A 26,083-nucleotide genomic window follows, 5' to 3' on the forward strand; every position below is an offset into this window, starting at 1 on the left:
AACATCTAACCCAGGCCAACGCATGCTTCTTGGCCTGTATTCACTGGCTTTGAAGGCCAGGCCGCGAGGCCGTGTATAAAACTCAAGGATCTCGAGGCCGCTCCTGGTGGAGGACGCTGGGGCAGCCTAGGCAGATTTCACGATCACAGGATCTCCACTTCTACCTCGAGATTCTTTTTTTGAAGAGCAGTTTTCTTTCATCCTTTATAAGTGCGGGCCTCAAGCCACGGGCCGGCTGGTCCACTGCCTGTTTAGGGATCCGGCGGCAGAGCTCCGCTGCCTTCTTCCACACCCCCTCTTCCACACCTCCCACTCCCAGGAGAAATTGTCTTCTATGAAACTTAGGAAGGCGGTGGGGGGAGGGGGGGCACAGCAACAGGTGAGCTGCGGCAGGGGAAGCTTCGTTTGTATTTACAGCCGTTACCCATTGCTGGCATCACCGCCTGAGCTCTGCCTCCCCTGCCCAAGTCCGTGCCAAAGAGACTGGGGACTGCTGCTTTAAAATACCCAGAACTTCTTTTTATTTGTCTTTTTAATTTTCTGCTCAACAGGTCCTAGAATGCAAATGTTAACAAAGAGGTAAGGGCAGTTTTCAGAGAAAGGCTGTGTCTGTGAACTCTTCACGTTTGCCTCACAGCAAAAGGCCAACAGGCAGAAAGAGTTTCCTTTTTCTGAAAGATATTAATGTTTTTTCTTTCTAAATGTGAACTTATAAACAAAGTTTGGGGAAGAATGTGCCATTTTCTCCAGCAGTTGATTTTTCAAAAAATTTTCAGAATATTACAGGGGTACAAAAGTTTTGGTTACATACATTGCTTTTGTGCCATTTGAGTCAGTTATAAGTGGGCCCATCCCCCAGATAGTGTGCACTGTACCTGTTAGGTGTGAATTTGCCCATAGCCTCTCCCCACCCCACCTGCTAGATTTCTGATGAACGTTATTTCCATATGTGCACATAAGTGTTGATTGATTAGTTCCAATTTAATGGTGAGTACATGTGGTGTTTCTTTTTCCATTCGTGTGATACTTCACTTAGAAGAATGGGCTCCAGTTTCATCCAGGTTAATACAAGAGGTATTAATTTGCCATTTTTTTTAACGGTCGAGGAGTACTCCATGGGGTACATATACCACATTTTATTAATCCACTCGTGTATTGATGGGCACTTGGGTTATTTCCACATCTTTGCAATTGTGAATTGTGCTGCTATAAACATTAGAGTGCAGATGTCTTTTTAATAAAATGTCTTTTATTCCTTTGGGTAAATACTCAGTAGTGGGATTGCTGTATCAAATGGTAGGTCTACTTTTAGTTCTTTGAGGTATCTCCATAGTACTTTCCATACAGGTTGCACTACTTTGCAGTCCCATCAACAGCATATGAGTGTTCCTGTATCGCCACATACACACCAACATTTGTTGTTTTGGGACTTTTTGATAAAAGCCATTCTCATTGGAGTTAGGTGATATCTCATTGTAGTTTTGATTTGCATTTCCCTGATGATTAGAAATGCTGAGCATTTTTTCATACATTTGTTGGCCATTAGTCTATCTTCCTTTGAAAAGTTTCTGTTCATGTCTTTTGCCCACTTTTCAATGGGGTTATTTGATTTTTTTCTTGCTGATTTGCCGGAGTTCTTTATATATTCTAGTTAATCAGCCCTTTATTGGATATATAGCATGCAAATATTTTCTCCCATTCTGTAGGTTGTCTATTCACTCTAATGATTGTTTCCTTGGCTGTGCAGAAGCTTTTTAATTTGATCAGGTCCCATCTACTTATTTTTGTTGTTACTGTGATTGGTTTTGGGGTCTTCTTCATAAATGCTTTGCCTAGGCTGAGGTCTATAAGAGTTTCTCCATCATTTTCTTCTAGAATTCTTATGGTTTCATGCCTTAGGTTTAAATCGGTTATCCATCATGAGTTAATTTTTGTGAGTGATGAGAGGTACAGATCCTGTTTCAGTTTTCTACATGTGGCTATCCAATTGTCCCAGCACCATTTATTGAATCAGTTGCTTTTTTTACTGCAGTGGTTACCGGTGTTTCCTTCATATCCAAATTTCAAATGCTCCCACCATGTGGAAAACGCCAACAACATGCTCACTGGACATCCTTGTTCTGCTTTGGCTCAAACTGGAGACAGGGAGGTGACCGGACTATGTCTCCATCACTAGTGACTGGGGGCCCAGTGACAGATGAGGCGGACATCATGGTAGCTTTAGATTAGGAATTTTCATGGCATATTCCACCTCCAGCCGCCCCCCACCCACCTTTCTTTCTTTCCTATCTACCTCCTTCCCCACTGACTCAGAGAAGAGGATTTACTGCCTGTCTCTTCGGACATTTTGAGGTCCTTCCTGGACAGAAAGGGGGGAGTTGCCTTTTCCCCTACATGAGCAGAAAGGGTGCGGTGTCTCAAGGACCACAAACTCACTTGGTGCACACCTGCACGTAGGGGTTCTAGCATAACCAAAAGACCGCCACCTGACGCTTCTCTGAAGGCTGAACAGGAAGTGCGGGGTTTCTGACCCTGCAAGAGGAGCGGTGCCGAGAGGTCTTAGGCATGTCTCTGGGCCTAGAGGACAGGCCAGGAAGAGCCTGCGGCTGAGGGCAAAGCCAAAGAAAAGGCGGAAAGACAGGCCAAGCCCACTCTCTGGAGAGTCGAGCGTCTTTAGTTAAACTGATCTCCCCACCTTCATCTGGAGAGTCATTTTCTCTAATTCAGTGATCAGGAAAGAGGAGGATTGTGTAGGCCAATGTCCACACTTGACCGACAGGGAAACACGAATTCGCAGCTACCTAGATGAGGAGGCTGAGCAAAATACTGGCATAAAAAAGAAGTCCGTTTTGTTTTTTCTCTGAGCAATGGAAGGATGAGAGCAAAGAATTCTAACCAAGGTGCAGCCACTGCAGGTGAGGAAGGTTTTAGGGCAAAGGCTTTACGGAAATCATCCACTGTTCTGTTCAGGGACCCGAGGCCATCCAGGCTGTCCCGGTTCCTGCCTGCGTATGAGTCCTATTGTTGGACATGCCCGGGGCTCAGTGCTCAGCCTCTTCTCAGCTTAAGCAACTGCCCTCCCCACTTCCCCAGCAACCTTGTGCACTACCCTGACTCCTGCGACCATCTCTCCGAAGGCACCCTGTCGCCTTGATAAGGTGTATCGCTAGATCAATTTTGAGCGGTAGCCGGGAAGCACCAACGCACTCGGTGACTTGTGCACTTGGCAGCCTTCGTGGGCGCGCCACTTGTGGGGCAGAGCCCACGGTGCGTCGCGTGTGCACTCACCTTTTGGAGAAAACTTGGAGGTACGACTTTCTAGATCATCCCTGAAAGGGCGGGTGGCACTGGGAAGGGTAGGCCAACTGAGACTTAACCAGTGCGTCCTTCTAATGGAGCTACTGTGGGGAAGGCAGGAGAGAGAAAACGCTACCCCTCGTGCTGCCCCCTTCTCCTCCCCCTCCTCCTCCCTCCCTTTCTCCCTTCCCCAGGACCTGCAGTTTCCCTGGCGGTCAGGTGGCTAGGATTCGGTGCTTTCACATTCGAGGCCAGGGTTCGATTCCCTGAGGTCAGGGAAAAGCGTGGTTCCTAACCTCTGGAGAACGGGAATCTTCCCCTTCATCCCCAGAGCTTACGGTCTCCAGGTGCAGAACAGTTTCCTAAAACTCCAGTGAAGGAAGGGAAATGATGGCGCTTCTCACGCTTCTGACAGGAGGCCTTGCTTCCTGTGCTCTCTCTTTTCTTCCTCCTGGCACCCTGGCACCCCTGTTCTTGTCATAGCTCCGTTTCACACACGGAGCGGTGACTTTAGACGTCGACTAAGCAGCTGGCCCAAGGTTACACAGCCGTGCTTGGATTCACACCTACCTGGGGCTTTCGCCCTGTTTGCTAGGTGACCATTACTGGAGAATCAGTTCTGCTTCTGGTAATGGCTGCTTGCTGTTTCCATTCACTCTCCCACAGATAACAACTACAAAATATAATGTGGAAAAATATATTTCAAAAAAATGATCTGAAGGTTCTGGGAGACTGAAGGGAAGCAGGCAGACATGTGGAAGAATGGTGTGTAGTGAGTTTTCCATTCTGCAAAGTTTTGGCTGAGAGCAAATCTCGGTCTGCCCTATTTGGGTCAGCTAAACTGCAATATAAAACCAAACTGTCTTACTGGATTAAAGGAGCAGAGGACAAAGTTTGGGCAACCACAGCAATTGAAAAATCAAGGAGTTAGGGGGAATCTCAGAAAGGAAAAAGCCAATGAAAGGAAGTTCCAAGTTGTGTGTAAAAATTCTGCCCACATTTCTGGCTGACCCCTGAATTACACGTTTGCGCAGCCTCCATGCAGTCCAGCTAAAGCTAAAGCAACTGAGCTGAGATCTCAGCTGCCATCTGTCATGGGGGAGACAAAGTTTGCCATTTGATACCAACCAAGCCTGCTTTTAAAAATATTTAATCCTTTGCAACATGCAACAATCCAGATTGTCTTTGTGTACCACTAACAAAATCCACAATATAACCCAAAATCAGTCTGCACGAATTACTCTAATAATACTCTATTCATGCCCAGGATAAGACAATCATGGAAGACTGATCATCCAAATGTTGGAAACAGAAAGCAAGAAATTTTAAGCCATAATTTTTTTTTTACTATGTTCAAGATCATAGAGGAAAATATAACCATAATAAATTTAACAAATGGAAAATCTAGAGCCACTCCAGTCCATGTGTGGAATGTAGATATGAGAAGAAGCAGTGATCCCAGAGGGAGAAAAGAGAGAGAGGGGGCAGGTTGGAGGAATGAGTAGCACTGGGAGGCTGCCACGAGGTGGGACTTTGCTAAACCAATCTCTAACCAAGAATCAAACCTAGATCTCATGGAGAAAAGATGCCAAACCCTGAGTACCAGGCCATGGGAAAACTCAACCTGGGCACTATTGTTATTGATATGGTGATTCTTTGTTGTGGAGGGCTCTCCCATTCCTTGTAGGATATTAAATAATACTCCTGGCCTCTGGGAACTGCATGCCAGTAGAATCCATATCCCCCCAAATCATAATAATAGAAAATGTCTGCAGACATTGCTAGATGTCCCAGTGGGGAAGTAGGGGTAAGGAAAATAGTCCTCTGTTCAGAGCCACTGGATATGCACAATTCCTCCCATTCTGGTCTGTGAACTTGGGCTAATGACTCTCTTCATAAGCAGGAGGAGTCAATTCAAATGGTATCCTCTCCGCTCTATCAGACTTGATTTGAGATTGCAGTCTTGGTGTCCTGGGGTTTCCTCCTTCCCCTCCTCCCACCCATGGCACTTTTTCTTTGTTTTTGTCTTTGAAATCAGTCTCTTCTGAGCATGTCCTCAAGGACCAGGATGATTTAGGGCAGAGGAAATATTGGCTTGGTGTGTGAGAATTAGATAAGAAGGTGAGTGGTGTCTGGGCTTTGGATCTGCACATGAAAGGCTTGTTCCAGGCAAGCTGTCCATCACTCCCAGGAATTAGCTAGTCCTGGGAGAGACAATCTCTTCTGGGGTCTATAAGGCTCCCAAATACCAGAGTATCAAGAATACAGAAAATGGGAGAGGGGAGATGAAGAGACATTACTTATTGGGTGCAAATATACAGTTAGATAGAAGAGAAGATTTGAAATGTCTCAACACAAAGAAATGATAAATGGTTGAAGTGATAGATATCCTAAATCCCCTGATTTGATCATTATACATTATATGTATGTATCAAAATATCACATGTACCGCATGAATATGTACAATTGTTATGTATAAATAAAATAATCATAATAATAAGCAAAGAGAAAAAGAGGGTACTTTTGGAGGTGATGGATTAGGTTTATTACATAGATTGTAGTGGTAATTTCATGAGTGTATACTTATTTCCAAACTCATCAAGTTGTGTTCATAAATATGTACCTATTGGTATGGTGATTCTTTGTTGTGGAGGGCTCTCCCATTCCTTGCAGGATATTAAGCAATACTCCTGGCCTCTTGTTAGGAGAGAGGTATACTTTTTGTATGCCAAGTATATCTCAATAAAGTAATTTGAGGAAAAAAGGGTACAGAAAATAAGAAAGTATAGTTAATATAATTGGCTCTGTGATGAATGGATGCCAAATAGCCAAATACAGAATCTAAGAGAACATAGAACACCTGTACCTAAATAGACTCATACAAGAATATCCAGTCATAGCAGCCTTCTTCACTGTAGCCCAAACTAGAAACAACTTGATTGTTCACCAACTGTGGTGTATGCACACATTGGAATAAGACTCATCGGTAACACCCAAATTAACTAAATACATAAAACAATGTGGATATATTGCAAACATGAAATAAAACCCTGCAACATAAAAAGTGAATTTCAAGAAAAGGCAACACTAATCCATGGTGACAGACATCAGAATAATGATTAACTAAGTGGAGGAGGTGAGATTGCCTGAAAAGGGACTCTGTGGACCTTGTTGGGATGATGGAATTTTTCTAATATGATCTGGATGATGATTTCATTTGTCAAAATCCAATAACCTATCTACTTAATATTTTTGTATTTGACCCTATGTGAATTACATTTTAATAATTTATTCTTAGCATTAACATGGAAGATGGAAGATGGAAGAGGGAGACAAGCCAGTGTAGACTGTGGCAAAGGAGTTTGAATTTTATTTTAAGCTTACTAAAAGCTCATTTTTTCTTTGTCTTAAAAAAAATCCCTCCTAATATTTAAAAAGTCCCTACCAGAAAAAAGGCTACGACTACACAGTTTCATTAGTGGAACCTATGGACAAGTCTCCTTGAGAGGAGGCATGTCACATTTTGGGATAGTTTCTACAGATGCCCAGACATGCCAAGGTTTCCAATGACCTGGTCCAGGTGTGTTTTTGAGGTGTTTTCTTCCCTTCTGACTGCATTGTGCTGGCGAATCAATGGTAAGCTTTGCTTTCTAGCCACAAATAAGGGTCGCAGCCAATGCCGGAAATCATCAAAAATGGTTACAACCACAGGGTTGCGTTAGTGGAAACTATCAACATTGTGGGAGAGGTGGCATTTTACCTTTTGGGATATTTTCTGCTCAATGGTGAGACATTAGAACACGTTCTGGGTTTCCTGATGACCAGGCCCCAGGTGTGTTCACTGTAGAGTCTCCTTCCCTTTGCCTGACAGCACAGTGTTGCAGGAATCAGTGGTAAACTGCAATCTGGCTGCAGATAAAGGGCTCAGCCAGAGTGAGGATTCAAAGAAAACCAAAAGACATGCCAGTTCCTGCCCCAAATAGACCCCAAATACTTCAGTTATTGATTGGAACCGAGTTTACCGTATTCACAATACTGTACTAATCACTGTAGATCACGGTGCACCATAAACTTAACTGACAGATGCTGCAATTTTTATGTATTTTTGACGTGAAAGGATTTACAATATTTTGTTGAGTTGTTCTTAAATGGCTTGACAGGATGCTGTAGGAAACACAAACACCTATGTCCTGTTCTTTCGAAAAATGTTCAGTTTGATCAGAATGCAGGACATTGATCCTCTTCAAAAATTAAACAACAGAAACAAAGAAATGGAGGAACTAAAGTGCAATTTAGAAACTTTAATTGGAACGTGGGGAAGCAATTCAGTACGACTCACCTCTCTCTCTCTCTCTCTCTCTATATATATATATATACACACACACAATATATATATATATACACACATATATATGCATCCATATCTGTATATGTACACATACACATATATAGATATGACATTTTCTAAACAATTGGGGAATTTTCATTTGGACCATATATTAGATAATTTTATTATGTTATGGTTATATACGATAATGTCCTTACTCTCAGGAAATACATGATGAAATATTTAGGAGTGAAGTGGTTGTTTTTTGGTCTGCATATACTAAAGAAATATGTGTAGGTATGTGTAGACAGAGAAAAAAACTCAATGAAATGTTAATTGTTGAACTTAGATGAACAGTGTAGAGGCATTCATATTGTTTTTTGAGTTTTCTGTAGGTTTGAAATATTTCAAAGTAAGTAATTGTGGAGGAAAATGTAAAACACCAGAGGCTATAAAGAGCTGGCTGAGTTCTGGGCTAAAAATTGGCTCTCTGGGCATCTCCTCACAGGAGAGGGTAACAGTCCTCAGTGCCACTCACTGCTACAGGAAAATGTAGATCACTAGTCTGCTGTAAAAACTCACATAAGGGAGACCCTCCTTTCTCTCAGCAAATAGGTGACGTGTCTTCTTCGTCCTTCTTACATGAATCAGCCTTCTCACCTGGAAGTCTGGTAAGTTCAAGGCTACTTTCTATGTCTCACAGCTTCAGAATAAGATGTCCCGCTTTTATATTTGATTGTAAAAGACAAGCCAATAGGTATGAAGAATTTATTTTCTGGCAAAGAAATCCAAGGGAGTGTGAAATTATTTGAAACCTACGAGTCACATCTAGATATATTGTCTCTATCTGTGGATCCTACAGAAACCTTTAGGATGGAAATTTGGCCTACACGGATTTTTCCAGGTCATGAATGGACAGCAAACTCTAAAGATCATTCTTTGGTGGAGATTCTATCAATGTTTCCTTGGGTTGCCCAGAAGTGAACACGTGTGTGACTGCTGCCCTGCTTACAGATCTGCTTCCCTGCAGAGGCAGAATTTGTTGCCTGCCTTTTCCAGAATGTGGGACACAATGTGGTTTTTTGACACACTACCAAGCGCTAACACTTAATTTTGGAGCAAAGTGGTGCACCCAAACTTGTTGGTATCGCTCTGTGGTATACATGCAGTGGACATATTAATGATCGAGTTTCCTGCTTTTAGCTGGAGAATGAAAGCTTTATAAATTTGATTTGTATGAAAAACAATAGGCAACAGAATGAGTAAAAAATAAACTTTATTCTGAGAGGTGTCTAAAACCTCATCCTGCAAGGAAAATGGGCATATGCTGGAGAGCTGATGAACAGTCTGCAGGGGCATTATTCTGACTTATTCTCCTCCAGCTACCTACCATAGACTCCAGTCGTACATAGGATGGGGCTGGGGAAGGAAAAGGGACGGCCGGCCTTTCAAGATTATCTGTGAATCTTGGCATAGGGTCCCTTAGGAAGTTATCACCTTTGCAGGCTGAAGGGCTGTGATTTCTGCAATCACACTATTCATTTGGAGTAAAACTCTGGAGTGGGTGTAAAATTTGGTTCTTAGAGGTGGAGCCCTCTTGCTTTTAGATTTGGATTTTCACTTGTTTTGTTGTTTTCATTTTTCTCATCAATTGGGGAACGGTTTGTGACTAAGCTTTGTTGAAATTAGACAGGAACTTTTCATACTTCCAACATTAGTTGTTACCTGAAACAGAAAACAAAACAAAACCAACTGAACGAGAATCTTCTGCCAGATCTTGCTGTCACTTAACTGAGGCTGGAGTGAGAGCTAAGTGGTGATAGGGGCCAGGTGCAAACTGAGTGTGGCTAAGTGAATAAGCTCTAGTGGTGAACTACAGTCTGGAAGGAGATAGTGGTACCAGCAGATTAAAAGGGAAGTTTCCTGAAATATACCAGCTGGCTTGCAAAGTAGGACACAGGGCCTTACCACCTCCTGATGCCAATAACCCTGCTCGAAGCTGCTACAGGTGAGTTAGCCAGATCCCTACTACCTCCTCCTTAGCATCAGTTTACTCTCCACTCTATTCTTCTGGAGAAAAATAAAGGTCTTTCACACCTCCCACATGCCTCAAACATGCACATTCAGAAACAGCTTGTTATAGGAAAGAGAAGATATTTTGCAGAGAAATCCCCCTTCTAAATCCATGCCCGATTCCTTTTAAATAGGAGGGTGGCACCAAAAGAAGAGCCGTAGAATGTGAAAGGTAGCAGGGCCCTCAAACCATCAAAGTACAGTTCCATTTCTGGCCACGAAAAGACAGTGGTATTAAGAGACTAAGGACTAGCTAAAGCCGTATGACCTATAGGTGACAAGCCTGAGACTAGAATCCAGGCTTCAAATCTTTTCTACTACATCACAGAGTTTAGGGGAAGTTAGAGGGAAGACTTCAATCTGGAGGAAGCTAGTAGGCTCTAGAGAATATTGGGTCACCTTGGCTAGGACAGGAATAAGGTTTTACAGAAAGAGTCTCATAAATGTTCTTCTAAAGAGATAAGGCAGGGAAGGGAGAAGAAATCATCAGAAAGAGAAAAAGGGAAATTAGCAAATAAAGAGCAAGGAGAGGCTGGGCGCAGTGGCTCACGCCTGTAATCCTAGCCCTCTGGGAGGCCGAGGTAGGTGGATCGCTCAAGGTCAGGAGTTCGAGACCAGCCTGAGCGAGAACCCATCTCTATTAAAAATAGAAATAAATTATCTGGACAACTAAAAATATATATAGAAAAAATTAGGCGGGCATGGTGGCGCATGCCTGTAGTCCCAGCTACTCGGGAGGCTGAGGCAGTAGGATCGCTTAAGCCCAGGAGTTTGAGGTTGCTGTGAGCTAGGCTAATGCCACGGCACTCACTCTAGCCCGGGCAACAAAGCGAGACTCTGTCTCAAAAAAAAAAAAAAAAAAAGAGCAAGGAGTAAACCTTGGGCTGATCCATTTATACCCATTGAAGACCAAAATTCTACAAAGTTAATTCCACATCAGAGTGCTCCTTAGGAGCATTTCTAAGAACATCTTCAGCAGATAAATTAATAAAGTTCTTAAACGAAAAGTGAAAAAGTACTAATTTCTCATTCCCAGGTGTTCCCCATCACCTAATTCTTTCCAAACTACCTAGTAGGGAAACATTTTTTTTTTTTTTTGCTTTTTGTTTTCAGTATTTAATTCCAGTTTAGGGAAGGCAAATATAAACAAAAAACCTGTTCCCTAAAGTTTTAGATCTTATTGCTGTTGTATTCTCATTAGGAGAATAAGACCTAAAAGCTCACTTTCGGGATTTTGCTTAATAAAAAGGCTGATTGACCAAAGGCAAAAATTTTCAAATTGCAATTCTAAACCATTAGTGGCTTGTAAAATCAATACAGTGGACTGTTTACTACAACAAATTTTATTTAAATACTAATTAGGGCCCATTTCATATAGTAGAGGCGTGTGTGTGTGTGTGTGTGTGTGTGTTTGTGTGTGTATATACTGGGTCACAGAGAGTTGTGTATTTCTTATTGCATCATATGGTCAAAAAAGTTTGAGAAACTTTGTTCTGCACAGACTGTTTATAGGTTCAATCCATCCAATTCAATCCTACCTCTTTTTCTCATCTCTTTTTTTCATGCTGTGCCAACAAGACATTGAGAGAGGAAGGCAAAGTCCACCAATGGGTGTTGTTAAGCCTTTTCTATGAAGTAGCTGCACATTTGGGACACTTCTATGCTGTGACCTGAGATTCTATTAGACTGATAGTCCTCATCTCTAGCCACATGTTACAATCACCTGGGGATTTTTTAAGACTACTAATGTCCCACACCCACCTAAAACCATGTAAATCAGAATCCTTACGTGTGAGTCCAGCAATTTGTGTTAGTTATAAATCTTACTGGGTTCTTATCATATAATGGCATGATTTCAAGCTACTGAGTAGACTCGCCCTATTTCCTACCATTCTCCTTGTTTATATCTTCTATCATAGGCTTCTTTTCCATTAGACCTAAAGAGTTTCGTCTTCCTTCTCAGTCTCAAGTAAATCATTCTCTTTCTCAATTGGACTTCCAAGGCAAGGATTTTCCTCCATCTATCTATCTGGGTCTTTACAAAGTTGGCCTCTGGATTCCCTTTTCCCAAAGCGAATCACCACTAGAACTCCCTGAAGTCAAGTAGCTGGGCTTCTGTACACCTGTACCTGTCAATCATAGGTAAATCTTTGTAGGCAGGATTGCTGGATGCTGTGGGATTGACATAAACTCCCAGGTACTTCCAGCTCTCTGAGCCATCAGGCAAAGTGACTCCAATAGTCTGAGGACATTACTACTTAGAAGGGTCCTTGGAAGCAAAAGCAAACCACAGGCATGTGAGGGCAAAAAGAATCCCAGGTGATGTTGGCTGATACCTAACAGAACTTGTACAGGGATGAATTTTGAGGTGGGCACTATACACAGAAGGAGCTCAGTAAATATAAAGTCTGAGGTTTAGGGGATAGGCTGAAGATATTTTGCAGGTTTATAAACATTTTTGCCAGTTAAAAGATATTTTTGTTTTGTTTTGGTTTTTCTCTTCCATAGTAAGAGATGGGCACAATAAACTGACTATGATATCATAATTCTAATACAATAAATTTGCATTTTTCCAAGACCAATATCAACCATACTTATTTCACTTTTTTAGTGTTTTATTTTCATCAGCTTGAAAATTGGGATTTTTGTTTCTTTTTTGGCTCATGGCACTTTTTGGTCTCTGTACTTCCTCAAAGACCACTGACATAGAATCTAAGTGGTGTATGCTTATTCTTTCAGCACTCTAGGGGAAATTTTATCTAATCTTGGCAAATTTTACTCAATTAAAATAATTAATTGTTCTCTTAAATCTTTTCAATCTTTTAAGTTTGTTCTTCTCTTCTCCAGCTTGCAATAGTGGAGTGTGGTTTGGACCTAAATGTTGAATTTCTCAGAGCTACTCATCCCTGGAGCCTGGTAGTCTGGGGGCCTATAAGGGGGACACCTAGGAAGCAGCCCTATCTGAACTGAAAATATGAGAATTGTGGGTCATGAGGCTTTCGGCAGCTCTGGCCTCCCCATCCTCTTTTGTTTCTATAGCTGGGTGTGGCAAGAGAAGGGAGCCATTTGAGAGTGACCTCACGTTGTGGGCTTTCACCGCTTACCTCTGGAAGTATGATTCAGGCAATCAGGAAGTCTCTGGTATTCTTCCCAGAGGATTCTGTTTTCATTATACAGCTGGGCAATGGAATCTAGGATCTGCCTGTAGAGGTTGGAGTTGCATCCTGTTCCAGGAAATAATTACCACTTAGGCAAGTTACATATGTTTGCTTAAGAGAATGCTTTATGTCCTTCCTTTCTTAGTCTAGAAAAAAAATTGTGGGGACTTAAGGGCTGGGACTTCAGTGTGATGGGGCAGAAGCTTAATTTTCTGCCAGCATGCTCACACAAGCATTGTCATACCCCATGGCTGCAATATGAAAAGTCTTTTCCCATTAAATAGCTGCTGCTTTGGTGTAGGAAGGGACTTGGTCACTGTTCTTCGTGTCCAGCATGGTGTTATGGAATGATGCCCTCTGTGTGAGAGCAATCTAAGGGGGCGAGGAGAACCACCTTGGGGACCAGGAAGAGTAACGAAGACATCGGGAGGCAGATGAAGATGACAGCAGAGGAGACCCTCACTCTGCTGAATGAGGTGTTCAGAAACATGGGTTTTATTGAATGACAATCACATAAGAAGCAGACAGACAGCAGACAATTTACAGCAGCAGACAGTACACAGCATAGGAATCACAAGAGTGGTCTTTTACGTCAGATGGCTCTCAGATGGAGGCATAGCTTAGGCTTGGGGCAAGTCTTTATCTAAGCCTATTTAGTCACCTATAAAATCTATGCCTATTTATTCACCTATAAAATAGGAATAATAGTATCAGCCCTACCTCCCTAGTTGGGCCATTTGTGATAAATAAATGAAATAAGGTGTATCAAAGTGCTTGAAATCTGTAAAGTTCTGTCCTGGTGACATGCCCTTAGAAAGATACATGTTGCCAGAAGCAGGCCAACTTGGGCCTCCCCTACCATTTCTTTGGTCAAAGATGCTGAAATGATATTCCAACTTTTCTCGCAAGCAGTCATTGATGAAAAGAGTTTCCCTCAGGTGCTGCTGTAGGTTCTGGATCTCATCTTCTGCAGTCATTCCACCAGGACATGGAATAAGATAGGAAATAAAGAATCCTTGTCACTAATTGGGTAGCCAGGGGCCTCCCATCATCAAGATATCTGGCTTTCATCATTCTTCTGCCAACTTGATCCTCTCATCAGGGAACACCATGCAACTTCCTTTAAGAGCTCTTAGGCTTTCTAACAAAGCATGGCCAAGTGCTAAGCAAACTCCACAGGGCTGCCTCCCACACAGGGATATGGGAAGTGTAAGGGAAGTTGACAGGAAGTGGGAAAACACTGAAGGCCTCCATGTAGGGCTTGTCTAGCACTGGGAAAGGTGTGGCCACCACACTGGGATGACTTGTAAGTACTAAATACCTCTCTCAAACATCTTTAATAGATTATAAAGATCTTCATCTGCACCTCAGGGTGAAATTGGAAACAGAAATGAGGATGCCTTTGTAAGACAATGATTTTGTAATAAAAGGCACATACTTATATCCACCACTGGCAAAAAGAGGTAGAAAGACAAACCTAACATGGTTTATATTACTACAAAAAAACTCACTTGAATTATTAAATAATATAGTCTTTTTCTTGCCTAGAAGGGGATATAAGATATATAGTCCCCTAACAAAATCCAAACTTTTGTCCCCAAAGGAAAGTCAAACAGTCAGGTAAGGGAAAGGAGATAAACGTTAAGGTTTTAATCTATGCACATGCCAATGAGGCCACTACCCCAAGGGGCCCTTACATACCTGAGGAAGCCCCACTGGCTTCCTTGCAATTATTTTGAGAAGGGGGAATGCTGGTGGCATTGCTATTAGATTCAGCTTTTTCTACAGCAGATATCCTTGTTGTTGGTTTAGACTGGCTTATGCCCCCCAAAATCTTTCATGCTACACAAAGGATGGGAACCCTGGACATTTACCCAAGGGTTGCCAAGCTCAGAGTCTTGTCTTTAGTGAAATCACCTGATGTTCTGGTACTCAGCTGTACCTTATAGGGAGGCAAGCACTCAAGAGGAGATGGAGACTGGAACTTGAAATCCAGGGGCCATGATTATTGGACTTCCAAAAATATACTCAAGACTGCTAACATTCTTGGACAGCTAGAAAAGCTTAGAAAGACTGTTCAGGAACTATAATTATCAAGAACATTTCAGGAAAGATACGATGTCCCATCTTAAAGAAGGAAGTCTGTTAGATGGATTCTGTACATATGCTGCAGTGGTGGCAGAGAGTTTGCCATGATCCCTCTACTCTCTGCGCTATGACCTGCCTTGAGCCCATCAGCTTTGCATATGCCAATGGGGGCCAGAGTGACTGAGGTGAGGTGTAGACTAGGAACAATGCAAATTTCCTGACTCACTAGGGACCTGCACTTTAGACTTGATCCCCGCCTAAACATCTTTCCAAGGTGACTCTTTAGGGCCTGCCTACAGAGATGGTATCTTCCATGGTAGTGGTGAGCATGTAGAATGTAGAAGGTTTTTGGAGATTATTTTCTTTTAATAACGGGAGAACTCACTGGCTACATCCAGAGCAGAGGTGGCTTCCCATTCATCAAACAGGAAAGTGTTGCTGCTGAGAGGCTGATGAGAATCATGGCAGCTGAAGTAAGTCAAATACCGTTCATCTAGTGAGTCCTTCAGCTCCGCCTCCTGGACATTCCTGCTGAGGCTGTTGGGGTAGACAAGACATGGGATTAAACTAAGGCAAACTGGAACTGCAGCTTCACAGCTGGTCCTGATCTGAGGCTCATAGAAGAGGCACCAAAAACCAAATGGACCATATTACTGGAGAGGAAGCATAACAATCCACTTCTGACTGGGAGTATAGTGTGCTTAGAGTTGGAGTAGAAGAGGGAGCAGCAGGTGCTCAGTGTGCTGACCTCATGGCACATGGATGAAGAAGTATACTCAACAACTACTATAAAATACACTTATGACACACAGAATACTCAGAGACCTACAATATCGGCTTCAAAATGCTGCGTACAAATTTTATTTACTATTATATCAAGTGGTCCTTTGAATACTAGCTCTTAAGACAATGTAACCTCCCAGGGCTTTTGCAACTTTTTAGACCTCTCTCTCTAAGTATTTGATATTTTTAAAATGTATTTTTAAAGGTAATTTTTCTGGCTAGGAAACATCTGCCAACATACTTCAGGATAACTGTACAGAAACCAGATAGGGATCTCACTTTGGTTTTTAACCATATAGGTTTTTAAGATACAGAAACCAGGGGTCTCTGTTTAATTTACCTTTAGGTTGACTGACTAGTTAACTAAACTTGAGGAATTACTAGAAAATGAAAACTAATACAGTTCAGAACTGCAAAGAGAATAGACAACCATTTTTAAAAGGACACATCCTTGTATAATGAATGAACAAAATAGGTATAATCAGCAGTTTCTGTTTTTCCCTAGATCTGGGACCTTTGACCTCTTGATCATTTGCTTCTGGAATCCTCTTTAGATTTCATCACTCCATTATCAGTCCCTGCAGCATTCAGAGTTACCTGGGGACCAGTAGCTCTTGTGTGTCTTCATCTGTCTTACCATTATGATTTTCTGCAAACCAAAATTAGAAAGAGCTCGTCAGAAATTAGACAGGTTCCATTTCACACAGTGCAAACCTGGGGCCTATATTATCAGGGACATAACACTCTACATGTACATTCAGAATGTTATGAGAGGATTATTCCAGGAGGTCTCAGGTTCTTTAGAGAAGTGGCCTGGCAGGCTTTCCTGAGCCCACTGGACAGGATGTTCCTGATGCAGTGAGTCATCACCATGACATCTGCTACCTGGATCAGGGCGAAAAGTTTAAAATGTCTTTTGTTCCTCAGCTCCCAGGATACTTGCCTGACTGCCTTCTGGGCCTCTCCAGCTGTAAGCTTCACACCTGCCACAGGCTGGTTGCTAGACCGTGACTGTGTCCAGTTACTGCTCTCACACAGAACCTACTCCAGCCTTTGAAGAGAGGATGAATAACCCTGTCCTACTTCTGCTCCCAAACTGGAGGACTACCCAGGCACCTACAAGTCTGTCCCTGTTGTACTTTCTCAGACGTTCTCGGGGGGTAATTCTTTCTATGAAGTGTTCCAGTACAAATCGACTTTTACAATGCCAGTTTCTACTACATTCAGTGCCTAAACTAACCCCCAAAGAGAAATACACTCCTGAAGATTACTGTACAACAACCATGGAATTAAGACTGGCCCACTTTATAAATGAGGAAACAGAAATTGAAGAAAGATCAGTCATGTGCAAAAAGTTAGTGAATACAGTGCTGATCTTAAAGCCTAGGTAATTTTGATTCTCAGTCCAGGGCTCTTTCCAGTATAACAAGCTACTTCCTATCATACTCTCCTTTCTCCCTACTCAGATTGAATGGAGACTTCTGCTTCTGGCCAAGGTGGAGTGATAGATTTGTCCTCCCACTTTAAACAACTAAAACACTGGAAAAAATATTTTAATAGCTTTTGACATTGGATAGTATGCAATGTACAGTGATCCCTGCAAAAAAAGAAAACAAAGGAGGTGAGCCCTACAATTGTTCCAGTTTACCACCTCAGATTTCTAAACTGCAGAGCAGGAAGGAGCCTGGTGGTAAGTTCAAAGAAGTCAAGTTGGCTAGACATCAGGACAGAATACTAAAAAGGAGATTGCTGCACAGAGAAAATGCCTTGAACATCTGTCTTCAATCTTCAGCTAAGTACTGATTAATATGTGTGTGAGGAAATTATGCAAAACATGGGAAGAACTTACCAAAAGGAATAATCTCTGGAGATCATACTGAGCTTGCAACAGCTGATGTTTCTACCAGTTAGAGTAAAAAACCTTTTAGTAAAGGGGACATTGGTCACAAAAGTATTGCCCTGGAATGTAAACTATGGACTTTGGGTGATAATGACCTGTCAATTTAAGTTCATCAATTGTAACAAATGTACGTACCATGCTGGTGGGAGATGTTGATAGTGGGGGAGGCTATCTATGTGTGGTGACAGGGAGATATAAGGTAACTTTCTGTACTTCCTGTTCAATTTTGTTGTGAATCTAAAACTGCTCTAAAAAGTAAGGTCTATTTTTTTAAAAGAATATTGTCTCTGTAATGGGCAAAAATTAGCCATAGACTAATAACTGCTCTTGTCCTGCTTAAAAAAAATTTTAAAACCAGCTTGAAGAGAAACAAATTATTTTTAAGTAACTTTATTGTATACCAAAACAAAGCTAGAAATATTTTAAAATATACAAAATGCAAAAAAATCCAACACTCAACAGGTTATAATTCACAATGTCTGGCACCAAATAATGCTAGGCTTATGCTGAAGCAGAAAAATATGATCCATGATGAGAAGGGGAAAAAAATCAATCCATTTAAACTGACTTAGAAAAGACACAGATGACAGAATTTGTAGATAAAGATATTGAAACAATTATTATAACTACATTCTTTGTGTTAAAGAAGGTAGAGGAAAATATTAGATGAAAAGGAGATACATGGAAGACTTTTAAAAGACCAAAATTAAACTTAAATAGATGAAAAAATGTCTGGGATGAAAAATATATGGAATGGGATTACCAGCACATTAGATACTGCCAAAGAAAAATTAATCAATTTGAAGACATAGAAATAGAAACTATTCAAAATGAAACATAGAAAAAAGGATAAATGAAAATGAACAGAGCATCATTCAGCTGTGGGAAAATTTCCAAAGACCTAAACGTAATTGGAGTATTTAAGGGAGAGGAGAGAGAGAAATAACAGAAAAAAAGATATATATGTGCCATTATTTTTTCAAATTTGACAAGAACTATAAACTTACAGATCCAACAAACTCAACCAAGTAAAATAATATGTAGAATAAATAGGAAAACTACACAAAGTCTCATCAAATCAAATTGCTTAAAACCAGTGATGAATAGAAAATCTCAAAAGCAGCCAGAGAAAAAAGACATATTATGTACAGAGGAACAAAAATAAGAATTATGACAGACTTCTTGTTGAAAACAACGTAAGTAGAAGATAGTGGAATAGCACCTTTAAAGTATTTTTAAAAATCAAAAACAAAACTGTCAACCTAGAATCCTTCATCCGGGGAAAATATCTTCCAGAAATGAAGGTGAGTTCTTTTTATGCTCGTCAAGATGATGCAAGCCAACGATACTCTCTCTTGATGATTAAAACTAAGTACTCTAGAAAGAATGTTAAAACTAATTACCTGAGAGCTCCAAAAAGAAAATAGCATGCAGACTAAGGATCATAATCAAAACTAATATAATAATCTATAATGAGGATAACTTCACATTTTTTTCTCCCTCCTTTGGGGGACTTGGGAGGAACCTGATGTCAACTTACTGCTTGAGAGTTTGCTGGCAAGGCTCTCTGTCAGCTGGCTTCCTTGGGCCAGTTGTTCACAGAGTCTCTGTCCCTGGTAGCGGGCAATGTCAGTGTTCCTGAGGAGGCCCTCAAAAGACTTGACTGTGTTCTTCACATGCTGGGTGAAAAGGTAGCAGAAACTTCTCCCTTCCTGTATCTTTTGCCGTAAGTTGGTCAGTTCTTGGGCTTGAGCCTGAATTAGGGGATCATATTTCCTAAGATGGAAAATGAGAGTAAAATGTAAGAGTGAATGCAGTGAATGGAAGCTTATAGGAATCTCAGCAGAGACATCTCCTGAAATGCCGCTAAGGAACTTCCCAAATTGAATTCTTGTGCAAGTTGTGTGACTTGCCTGTGGCAGAGGGAATGAGAAAATAGCCTTGGGTTGGTTTTTTTTTTTTTTTTTTTTTTTTACTAACTTTGCTTTGAAAAGATGCCCCTTCAGTTCCTCACTTTAGCCCAAATCCATTTCCTTATAATATACATCAAGTATTATGCAGAAAATGGCCAAAAAAGGCAGGTACAGAAGTGTGGGACAGGTGCATCTGTGTTAATTGAAAGGTAAAAAGAACAGTGAAAGGGTCAAGAAAGATATCATTCTTTTGAATGACATGAAGATAAGCCATAATTGGTAAGGAGACAATTTAGAGTAAATGAAGTTCTGAGCAACAGTTGCATTACTATATATGGGATTTCATTGTTTTCTAATTATCGTATAAATATTTCTCATGAGTTCCAATATAGAATGTAAGCTCTGTGAGGCTAACAACAGTATAAGTATTACCCAACTTACAGCACTCAGTAGAGTGTACATGTGTCAGTAGGCATTCAGGTAAAGCTTAGAACCATGTAATCCTAAAGATGGCCTAAACATTTACAGTCATCTGCTCCATCTTCTAACAGAGGGAATGGCCTGAAAAACAACAAAAATATTTTCTGTCTCTTTAAAACATCCCCCACTCTCTTTGAGAACTGAACCTGCATTCTTGCCTCAGGCAGGTAGTAGAAGGGGCCTGGGGAATTGGCCATCCCAGGCCCTGGTGCTAGCCTCCCAGGTGGGCAGCTGGCAGAGGTCACAGCTTTGTTTTTGGCAGAGATCGGACAATTAGAATAGTTAACCACCATAGCCTAGAACTGAGGGGAACTCCTTCTAAAAGCTCTGTATTTCTGTTAATGTATAGGAAATTTGGATTTTGAGATGAGAAGGTCTACCATTTTTCCTCCTTAGCCAGCGAAGTAATAAACTTCTCTTTCCTACTCCTCAAATAGTTTGTTCTTGTTCTTCTGATGTGGCCTCAAGGCCAAGTGCTGAACTTTTGATAACAATCTGATGCTTGAATCACCTCCCTACTGTCCTATTAAGTAGTTAGCTACAGATTGTCTTTCAAACTCTAATCCCTAGAGTTCCTAGACAGAGTCATGGGAAGCAAAGGCAGATACTGGGGAGAAGAAACAGGGGCTTCAGACCTATGCCCCCTTCAATCAAATATCTCTGCTTTAATGAGTTTTATACATTTGAGCTTCTAAGATTTCACTTCAACAAAGGATTAAAAAAATGTTTGAATTCCGTAATCTACCCCATGTTTGAAACCCTTTAAGGATGGGCAATGCTGGCACTGAGTAAATTAATAATTCATTTTCCAGCCAAGAGCTTCTCAGTTATCTGCTTAATAGCCCTGCCAATTAATACTCCATGTAGTATGATACTTTAAAAAAAAGTTGAAAGAAGAAATATTTTTATCATTAAGAGCACTTTGGACAGCCCTGGCTGTCACATTTCAAACAGAATTTGCATACTTCCTACACAGGCACGTCCTTACCCGAGCCTTGCAGCTGTTCTCTTCTCCACCAGCTTTCTCTCCTTGTACTGCAGCTCCTCCTCCAGCACGGATTCAATGAGGTCTTTGTACTCTTCACACTCTGAGAAGAAAAGATAGACACAACTGCCTCAGTGGCAAGCTGGACCTGCTGCTGTGCTCACTGACTCCAGGGGAGGAGGCAGGGTTCATCCCAGGGACAAAAGAAATCACAGTACCAGGCTCTACACTGAAATTTCCACGTCTTTATTCCCCAGTCTCCCAACTAGTCTCCATTTTATCAATAAGGGGAGAAAAGCTCATAAGCAGATAAAATAACTTGACAAGATGATTCAACTGGAATGAGGCACAGTCAGAATTCACATCCCCTGAGGTCTAACTCCAAATCTTAGGTCACTTTATCAAGGCCTTGCAGACTCTTAACATTAACATGGGACATGAAACAGTGATTTCTTGTGTGTTTGGGTGGACACTAGGACTGTAGAATTGATGGTTCTCCTGTGTTGAGAGTTTCAATAATCCCCAAATATTTCAAAGATTTAAAAATTGACCTGGATACAACTGTGTAAGAAATGGATATGAGGGGAAAAGGTCTAAAAGACGCATACCCAAATACTAACAGATGTTGTGTTAAGTTAGAGGAAGAACCAATGTACAGTGTTTGCCATGGCACTGTTTTAGTAGATTTTCGAGAATTATCATCATGTGATCATCACCATTATCTGAAGAAGTAGGTTACCATTACAGATGAGGCAACTGAGGCACAGAGATGATAAAAAAAAGTTAGATTTGAACCAGAAAGTATATACCCAGGCCCTACAGTACAAGCTTTTTTTTTTTTTTTTTTAGACAGGGTCTTGCTCTGTCGCCAGGGCTAGAGTGCAGTAACCAGCTCATAGCTTACTGCAACTCAAACTCCCAGGCTCAAGCAATCCTCCTGTCTCCTGTCTTGGCCTCCCAAGTAGCTGGGACTATAGGCACACATCATGGTACATGCTTTTTAATCACTGTACTATATTACCTTTATACTAAGGTCTTGGGTGATATCTTCGTCTCCAGCTTGAAAAAATTTTGTCTTGCAATTATATTATGATTATAATGAATGTTTAAAAATCCTTAAGTTTTTTACACCCTTGTTTTTACTTCTTTAACAAGTAGGCTTTAATTTTTACTTTTCTGTCTATGAGAGTAAGTTGGATAGCAAATTGTGCCTCCCCATTGATTTATTGAAAAATAATTATAGAAATTGGAAAGCAAACTCAACTTCAATGTTAGCAAGGCTCTTCCTCTAATATTGCTTCCTCTAACATTGATCCCATGTTTCCTTCAGTCATTACATCTCCCCTCTCCCAAACAATTTTTAACAGGTTTGGGATTTTCCAGTGAATTTCCAAGTGTGGAAGCTGACTGTGGAGAAGGAAGGGCCAGCCCCCCACACTGGCTTGGCCTGCTACTGAGACTGGCAGAATCCTCCAGTTGGCCTTGTTCTCATTTTGGCCATATGTCTCATAACCGAAATGCTGGAGGTCCACCTGGAGTTGCTTGCTATCTGCGAAATTTATATTCAGTGAGAGAAAGAAAGGGTGTTATAGTGTCTTCAATTTTCCTGGAAACACCCTCAAGCTAACCAGAGTGTAAGGAATGGCTTTTTTGAACTTCTGTGGGAAAACAGTCTTGCTCCAGGTATCAAGGCTTTCCTCTGTCTCCAGATATCTGTGACTCCACTGGGAACAGATAGATTTAAGCTCTTTAAGGCTGGTAGTGTCAATGGAAAGAAGCCAAACTCTGTAAAATAATTTAAAGATGTTTATTCTGAGCTAAATTTGAGGACCATGGCCTGGAATTACACCCAAGAAGCCTTGAGCAAGTGAACCCTCTGTGGCTGGGTTACAGTTTGGTTTTATACATTTCAGGGAGACAGGGATTACACGTAAAGTCATAAATCAATAAATGAAAGGTGTACATTGTGGTTTGGCCCCAAAAGGTAGGACATCTCAAAGGCAGGGGTGCCTTACAAGTTATAAACAGGTTTAAAGATTCTTTGATTTGTAATTGGTTAAAAAAGTGAAGCTTGTCTAAAGGTTTGGAATGTTTTAAGTTAAGATAAGGAAGTCTGTTAATCAGATACAAGCTGCTGGTCATATATCCAGACTCAAGTGATTTGTTATGTAAATTGAGGACCTGCAGGTTTGTCTTGCATAACCTGAGGCCTGTTAATGAGTTACAAAGGATATCTACAAGAAGGGAGGGAGATATGATGAGGCATGCCTGACCTCCCTTCTCATGGCCAGTAACTCAGTTTTAGGGTATCCCCTTAGCCAAAAGGGATCCATTCAGTCATCTGGGGATGGGGCTTAAGATTTTATTTCAGTTCATAGTAGAATTGTTACTGAAAGCTCAGCACTTGTCCACTCGGCCACATCAGAAGCACAAGAACAAGAACAAGTGGTTTGAGGAGAAGGAAAGAGAAGTTTATTACTTCACTGGCAAAGGAGGAAAAAATAGTAGACCTCATCTCAAAATCCAAATTTCCTACACATTAACAGAAATACAGAGCTTTTAAAGGGAGTGCCCCTCAGTTCTAGGCTGTGGTGGTTAACTATTCTAATTGTCCCATCTCTGCCAAAGACAAAGTCTGTGACCTCTGCCAGCTGCCCACCTGAGAGGCTGGCACCAGGGCCTGGGATGATTCCCCAGCCCCTCCTGACCATCTGCCTGAGGCAGGAATGCAGGCTGCAGTTCTCCAAAGGAGTGGGGGAAGTTTTAAAGAGACAGAAAATATTTTTGCCATTTTCCCCCCCAAGTCATTCCCTCTGTTGCAGGATGTATTATTACTTCTTTCTCCCCTAGTGCTGTTGGCACAGTGTTTTGCAAATGGGTGCTGAGTAATGGGTCTGAGTTGCAAATGGGTCTGGGTTGAATTCTGAGATATTTAAGCCAACAATCATGCTATATGTTTACAGAAGCTGACTCATGTTCCTGAGAGAGAAAAGAGTTTAGTGCCTGAACCAAGATTTTAGTCTCTATTCCTCTTTGCACTCTCCTTGTGAACTTTATTCCTTTGTGCCTCAGTTTTTCATCCTCTGCAAATTAAGAGTGAAATACCCACTTCTACTTTTTGGGGAGTATAGTGAGGATAAAATTAATTTTGATGAAGAAGAGGGAAGACTAAAGTCTGGAGAGTGTTCTGTTTCTCAGAGGAAAGGTGGATGATTGTTGATCACTTTGGTGACCATGACCCTGTAGGACTTACTGTGTTTCTGCAGGTGGTTGGCCAGGCAGTAAGCCATAGCTGTGGATGTGAGGTATTTCTCTGTGAGATCTAGGAATTTCTGTTTGCTTTCTTCCAGCTGGGAGCGCAAGTATCGATTGGTTTCCAGGACACTCATTTCTGCCCTCTGACCAGAAAAAGTGGTGAGAGGTACTGCCATGCTGAAGCTTGTGGTAGAAGTAGAGCCAGAGTCTGGGGAGAAGAAATCCAAACAAATGATAAATTAAAAACAAGTGAAGATAGTTGCACTACCTGGGTAGATTACTAAAAATCATTGAACTCTTTGATTGTAATGGGTGAATTTTATAGTATGTCAATCATACCTCACATCTTTCATTAAAAAAAGGATTTAAACAGGTCTCAAGAATGCAGATTTGATTCGTAACTTACTTTTGGGATAAACCTTGTCAGCATTCCACAACTCTGAGAATCCTTAACTACAAAAATAAGGCACACGATGCCTAAGCTCAGAGTCTAAGGTACTGCCTGTAGCTTAGGCTCTGACAGGAATACTAGAGGTAGGACCCAGGGTGCCAGGTAATGGTGTGGAGTCACAATAACAGAATTAGAAGCAGGAGGGGTAGTGTCATGGAATCTTAGGAGCTCCTGCCTTCTAGCTGCCTAGGCCATGAGGAAACACATGGCCACCTGGTTTCTTCCGTAGGTCGCCACCAATGGAGACCACTGCCTCAGCAGTCATTCTCAGTATTTGTGTACCCTTGTGACAATAACACAGACCTATTGCTTTCTAAAATTTAAGAACATTTTCATTGTTTATTATTGCAAGTGCATAGAAAACATCAGGGAATCAATATTTTCCAAAATTCTTTCATTGTCTTAAGGACTATAATGAAATCATTTGTTCCTTATTAAAAATGTAAAACTTTTAGGTAGTCTTGTTGTTCTTTGGTTCTTCAGTTTTTCCACACTATTTTAATATTATAAGAAAATATTATAAGTGTGGTGGCCCATGCCTATAATCCCAACACTTTGGGAAGCCGAAGCAGGAGGATCTCTTGAGACCAGGAGTTCAAGATCAGCCTAGGCAACATAGAGAGCCCTGTCTCTGAAAAATGAAAAAAACATTAGCCTGGTGTGGTGGTGCACATCTGTAGTCCCAGCTACTCAGGAGGCTGAAGTGGGAGGATCGCTTGAGCTCGGGAGTTCAAGCCTGCAGTGAGCTATGATTGCTCTACTGCACTCCAGCATAGGGCAACAAAGTGAACCCTGTCAAAAAAAAAAAAAAAAAAAAAAAAGAAAAAAAGAAAGAAAGAAAGAAAGAAAGAAAGAAAGAAAGAAAGAAAGAAAGAAAGAAAGAAAGAAAGAAAGAAAAGAAAAACAAAAAAAATTCTGAGTATAATATTCTGCTTAGTATGTGAATAATTAATTTATAAGGATTTTGGTCTTGTGTCTTAACATTCTTCTTCCTGCAGCCCAGTGTTACATTGGAATTTTTACCCATCCTGTACCCCCAGCTGGGGAAGCCTGTAGGCTTTTCATTGAACTTGAAGATAAGTTTGATATCCATACCTCCTAACCCTATCCTCCTCTTCTATGAGTGGGTTGCTTTGTGTTTTAATTGCTATATACATATTTCATGCTTGTCACTTATGAATTTCATTCTAGCTCTACAGGATCTCTTTCTAATTTGTCAGTCATTGAAACAGTTTATGTACATCTATGTATAGCTATGTTTATGTATAATAGCTGCTGCCATAGGACATTTTAATAAAAATAAAGAGTATAATGGTTGGTTACTTGTCAGTGCACTGGAGAAATTGGGGAAGCAAAATGATGAGCACAAGGCT

General features: G+C 41.1%; 1 protein-coding gene across 2 annotated transcripts; it reads right to left on the minus strand.

Moving 5' to 3' along the window:
* Nucleotides 1-8,883: 8,883 nt before the first annotated feature.
* On the minus strand, nt 8,884-24,455 carry NBPF12 (NBPF member 12). Of its 2 annotated transcripts, XM_045544888.1 has the most exons (8): nt 24,258-24,455; nt 21,008-21,107; nt 19,167-19,402; nt 16,324-16,375; nt 15,329-15,480; nt 13,715-13,822; nt 12,802-12,921; nt 8,884-9,349 (listed from the first exon to the last, which is right to left on the minus strand). In XM_045544888.1, the coding sequence occupies exons 1-8, from the start codon at nt 24,433-24,435 to the stop codon at nt 9,339-9,341; spliced, it is 957 nt and encodes a 318-aa protein (XP_045400844.1). In that variant the 5' UTR covers nt 24,436-24,455; the 3' UTR covers nt 8,884-9,338. The 2 variants fall into 2 exon arrangements, with proteins under 2 accessions (XP_045400844.1, XP_045400845.1); XM_045544889.1 differs by lacking the exon at nt 12,802-12,921.
* Nucleotides 24,456-26,083: the final 1,628 nt, after the last annotated feature.

This window comes from Lemur catta, chromosome 3, assembly GCF_020740605.2.
Source record: "Lemur catta isolate mLemCat1 chromosome 3, mLemCat1.pri, whole genome shotgun sequence".
Lineage (NCBI taxonomy): Eukaryota > Metazoa > Chordata > Mammalia > Primates > Lemuridae > Lemur > Lemur catta.

Coding starts and splice junctions, on each gene's coding strand:
- NBPF12 (XM_045544888.1), bottom strand. CDS start 24,435: ATGGCAGTACCTCTCACCACTTTTTCTGGTCAGAGGGCAGAAATGAGT. Junction 21,108..24,257: donor CAACCACCTGCAGAAACACA/GTAAGTCCTACA, acceptor TTTTCTTCTCAG/AGTGTGAAGAGTACAAAGAC. Junction 19,403..21,007: donor AGAACAGCTGCAAGGCTCGG/GTAAGGACGTGC, acceptor TTTCCATCTTAG/GAAATATGATCCCCTAATTC.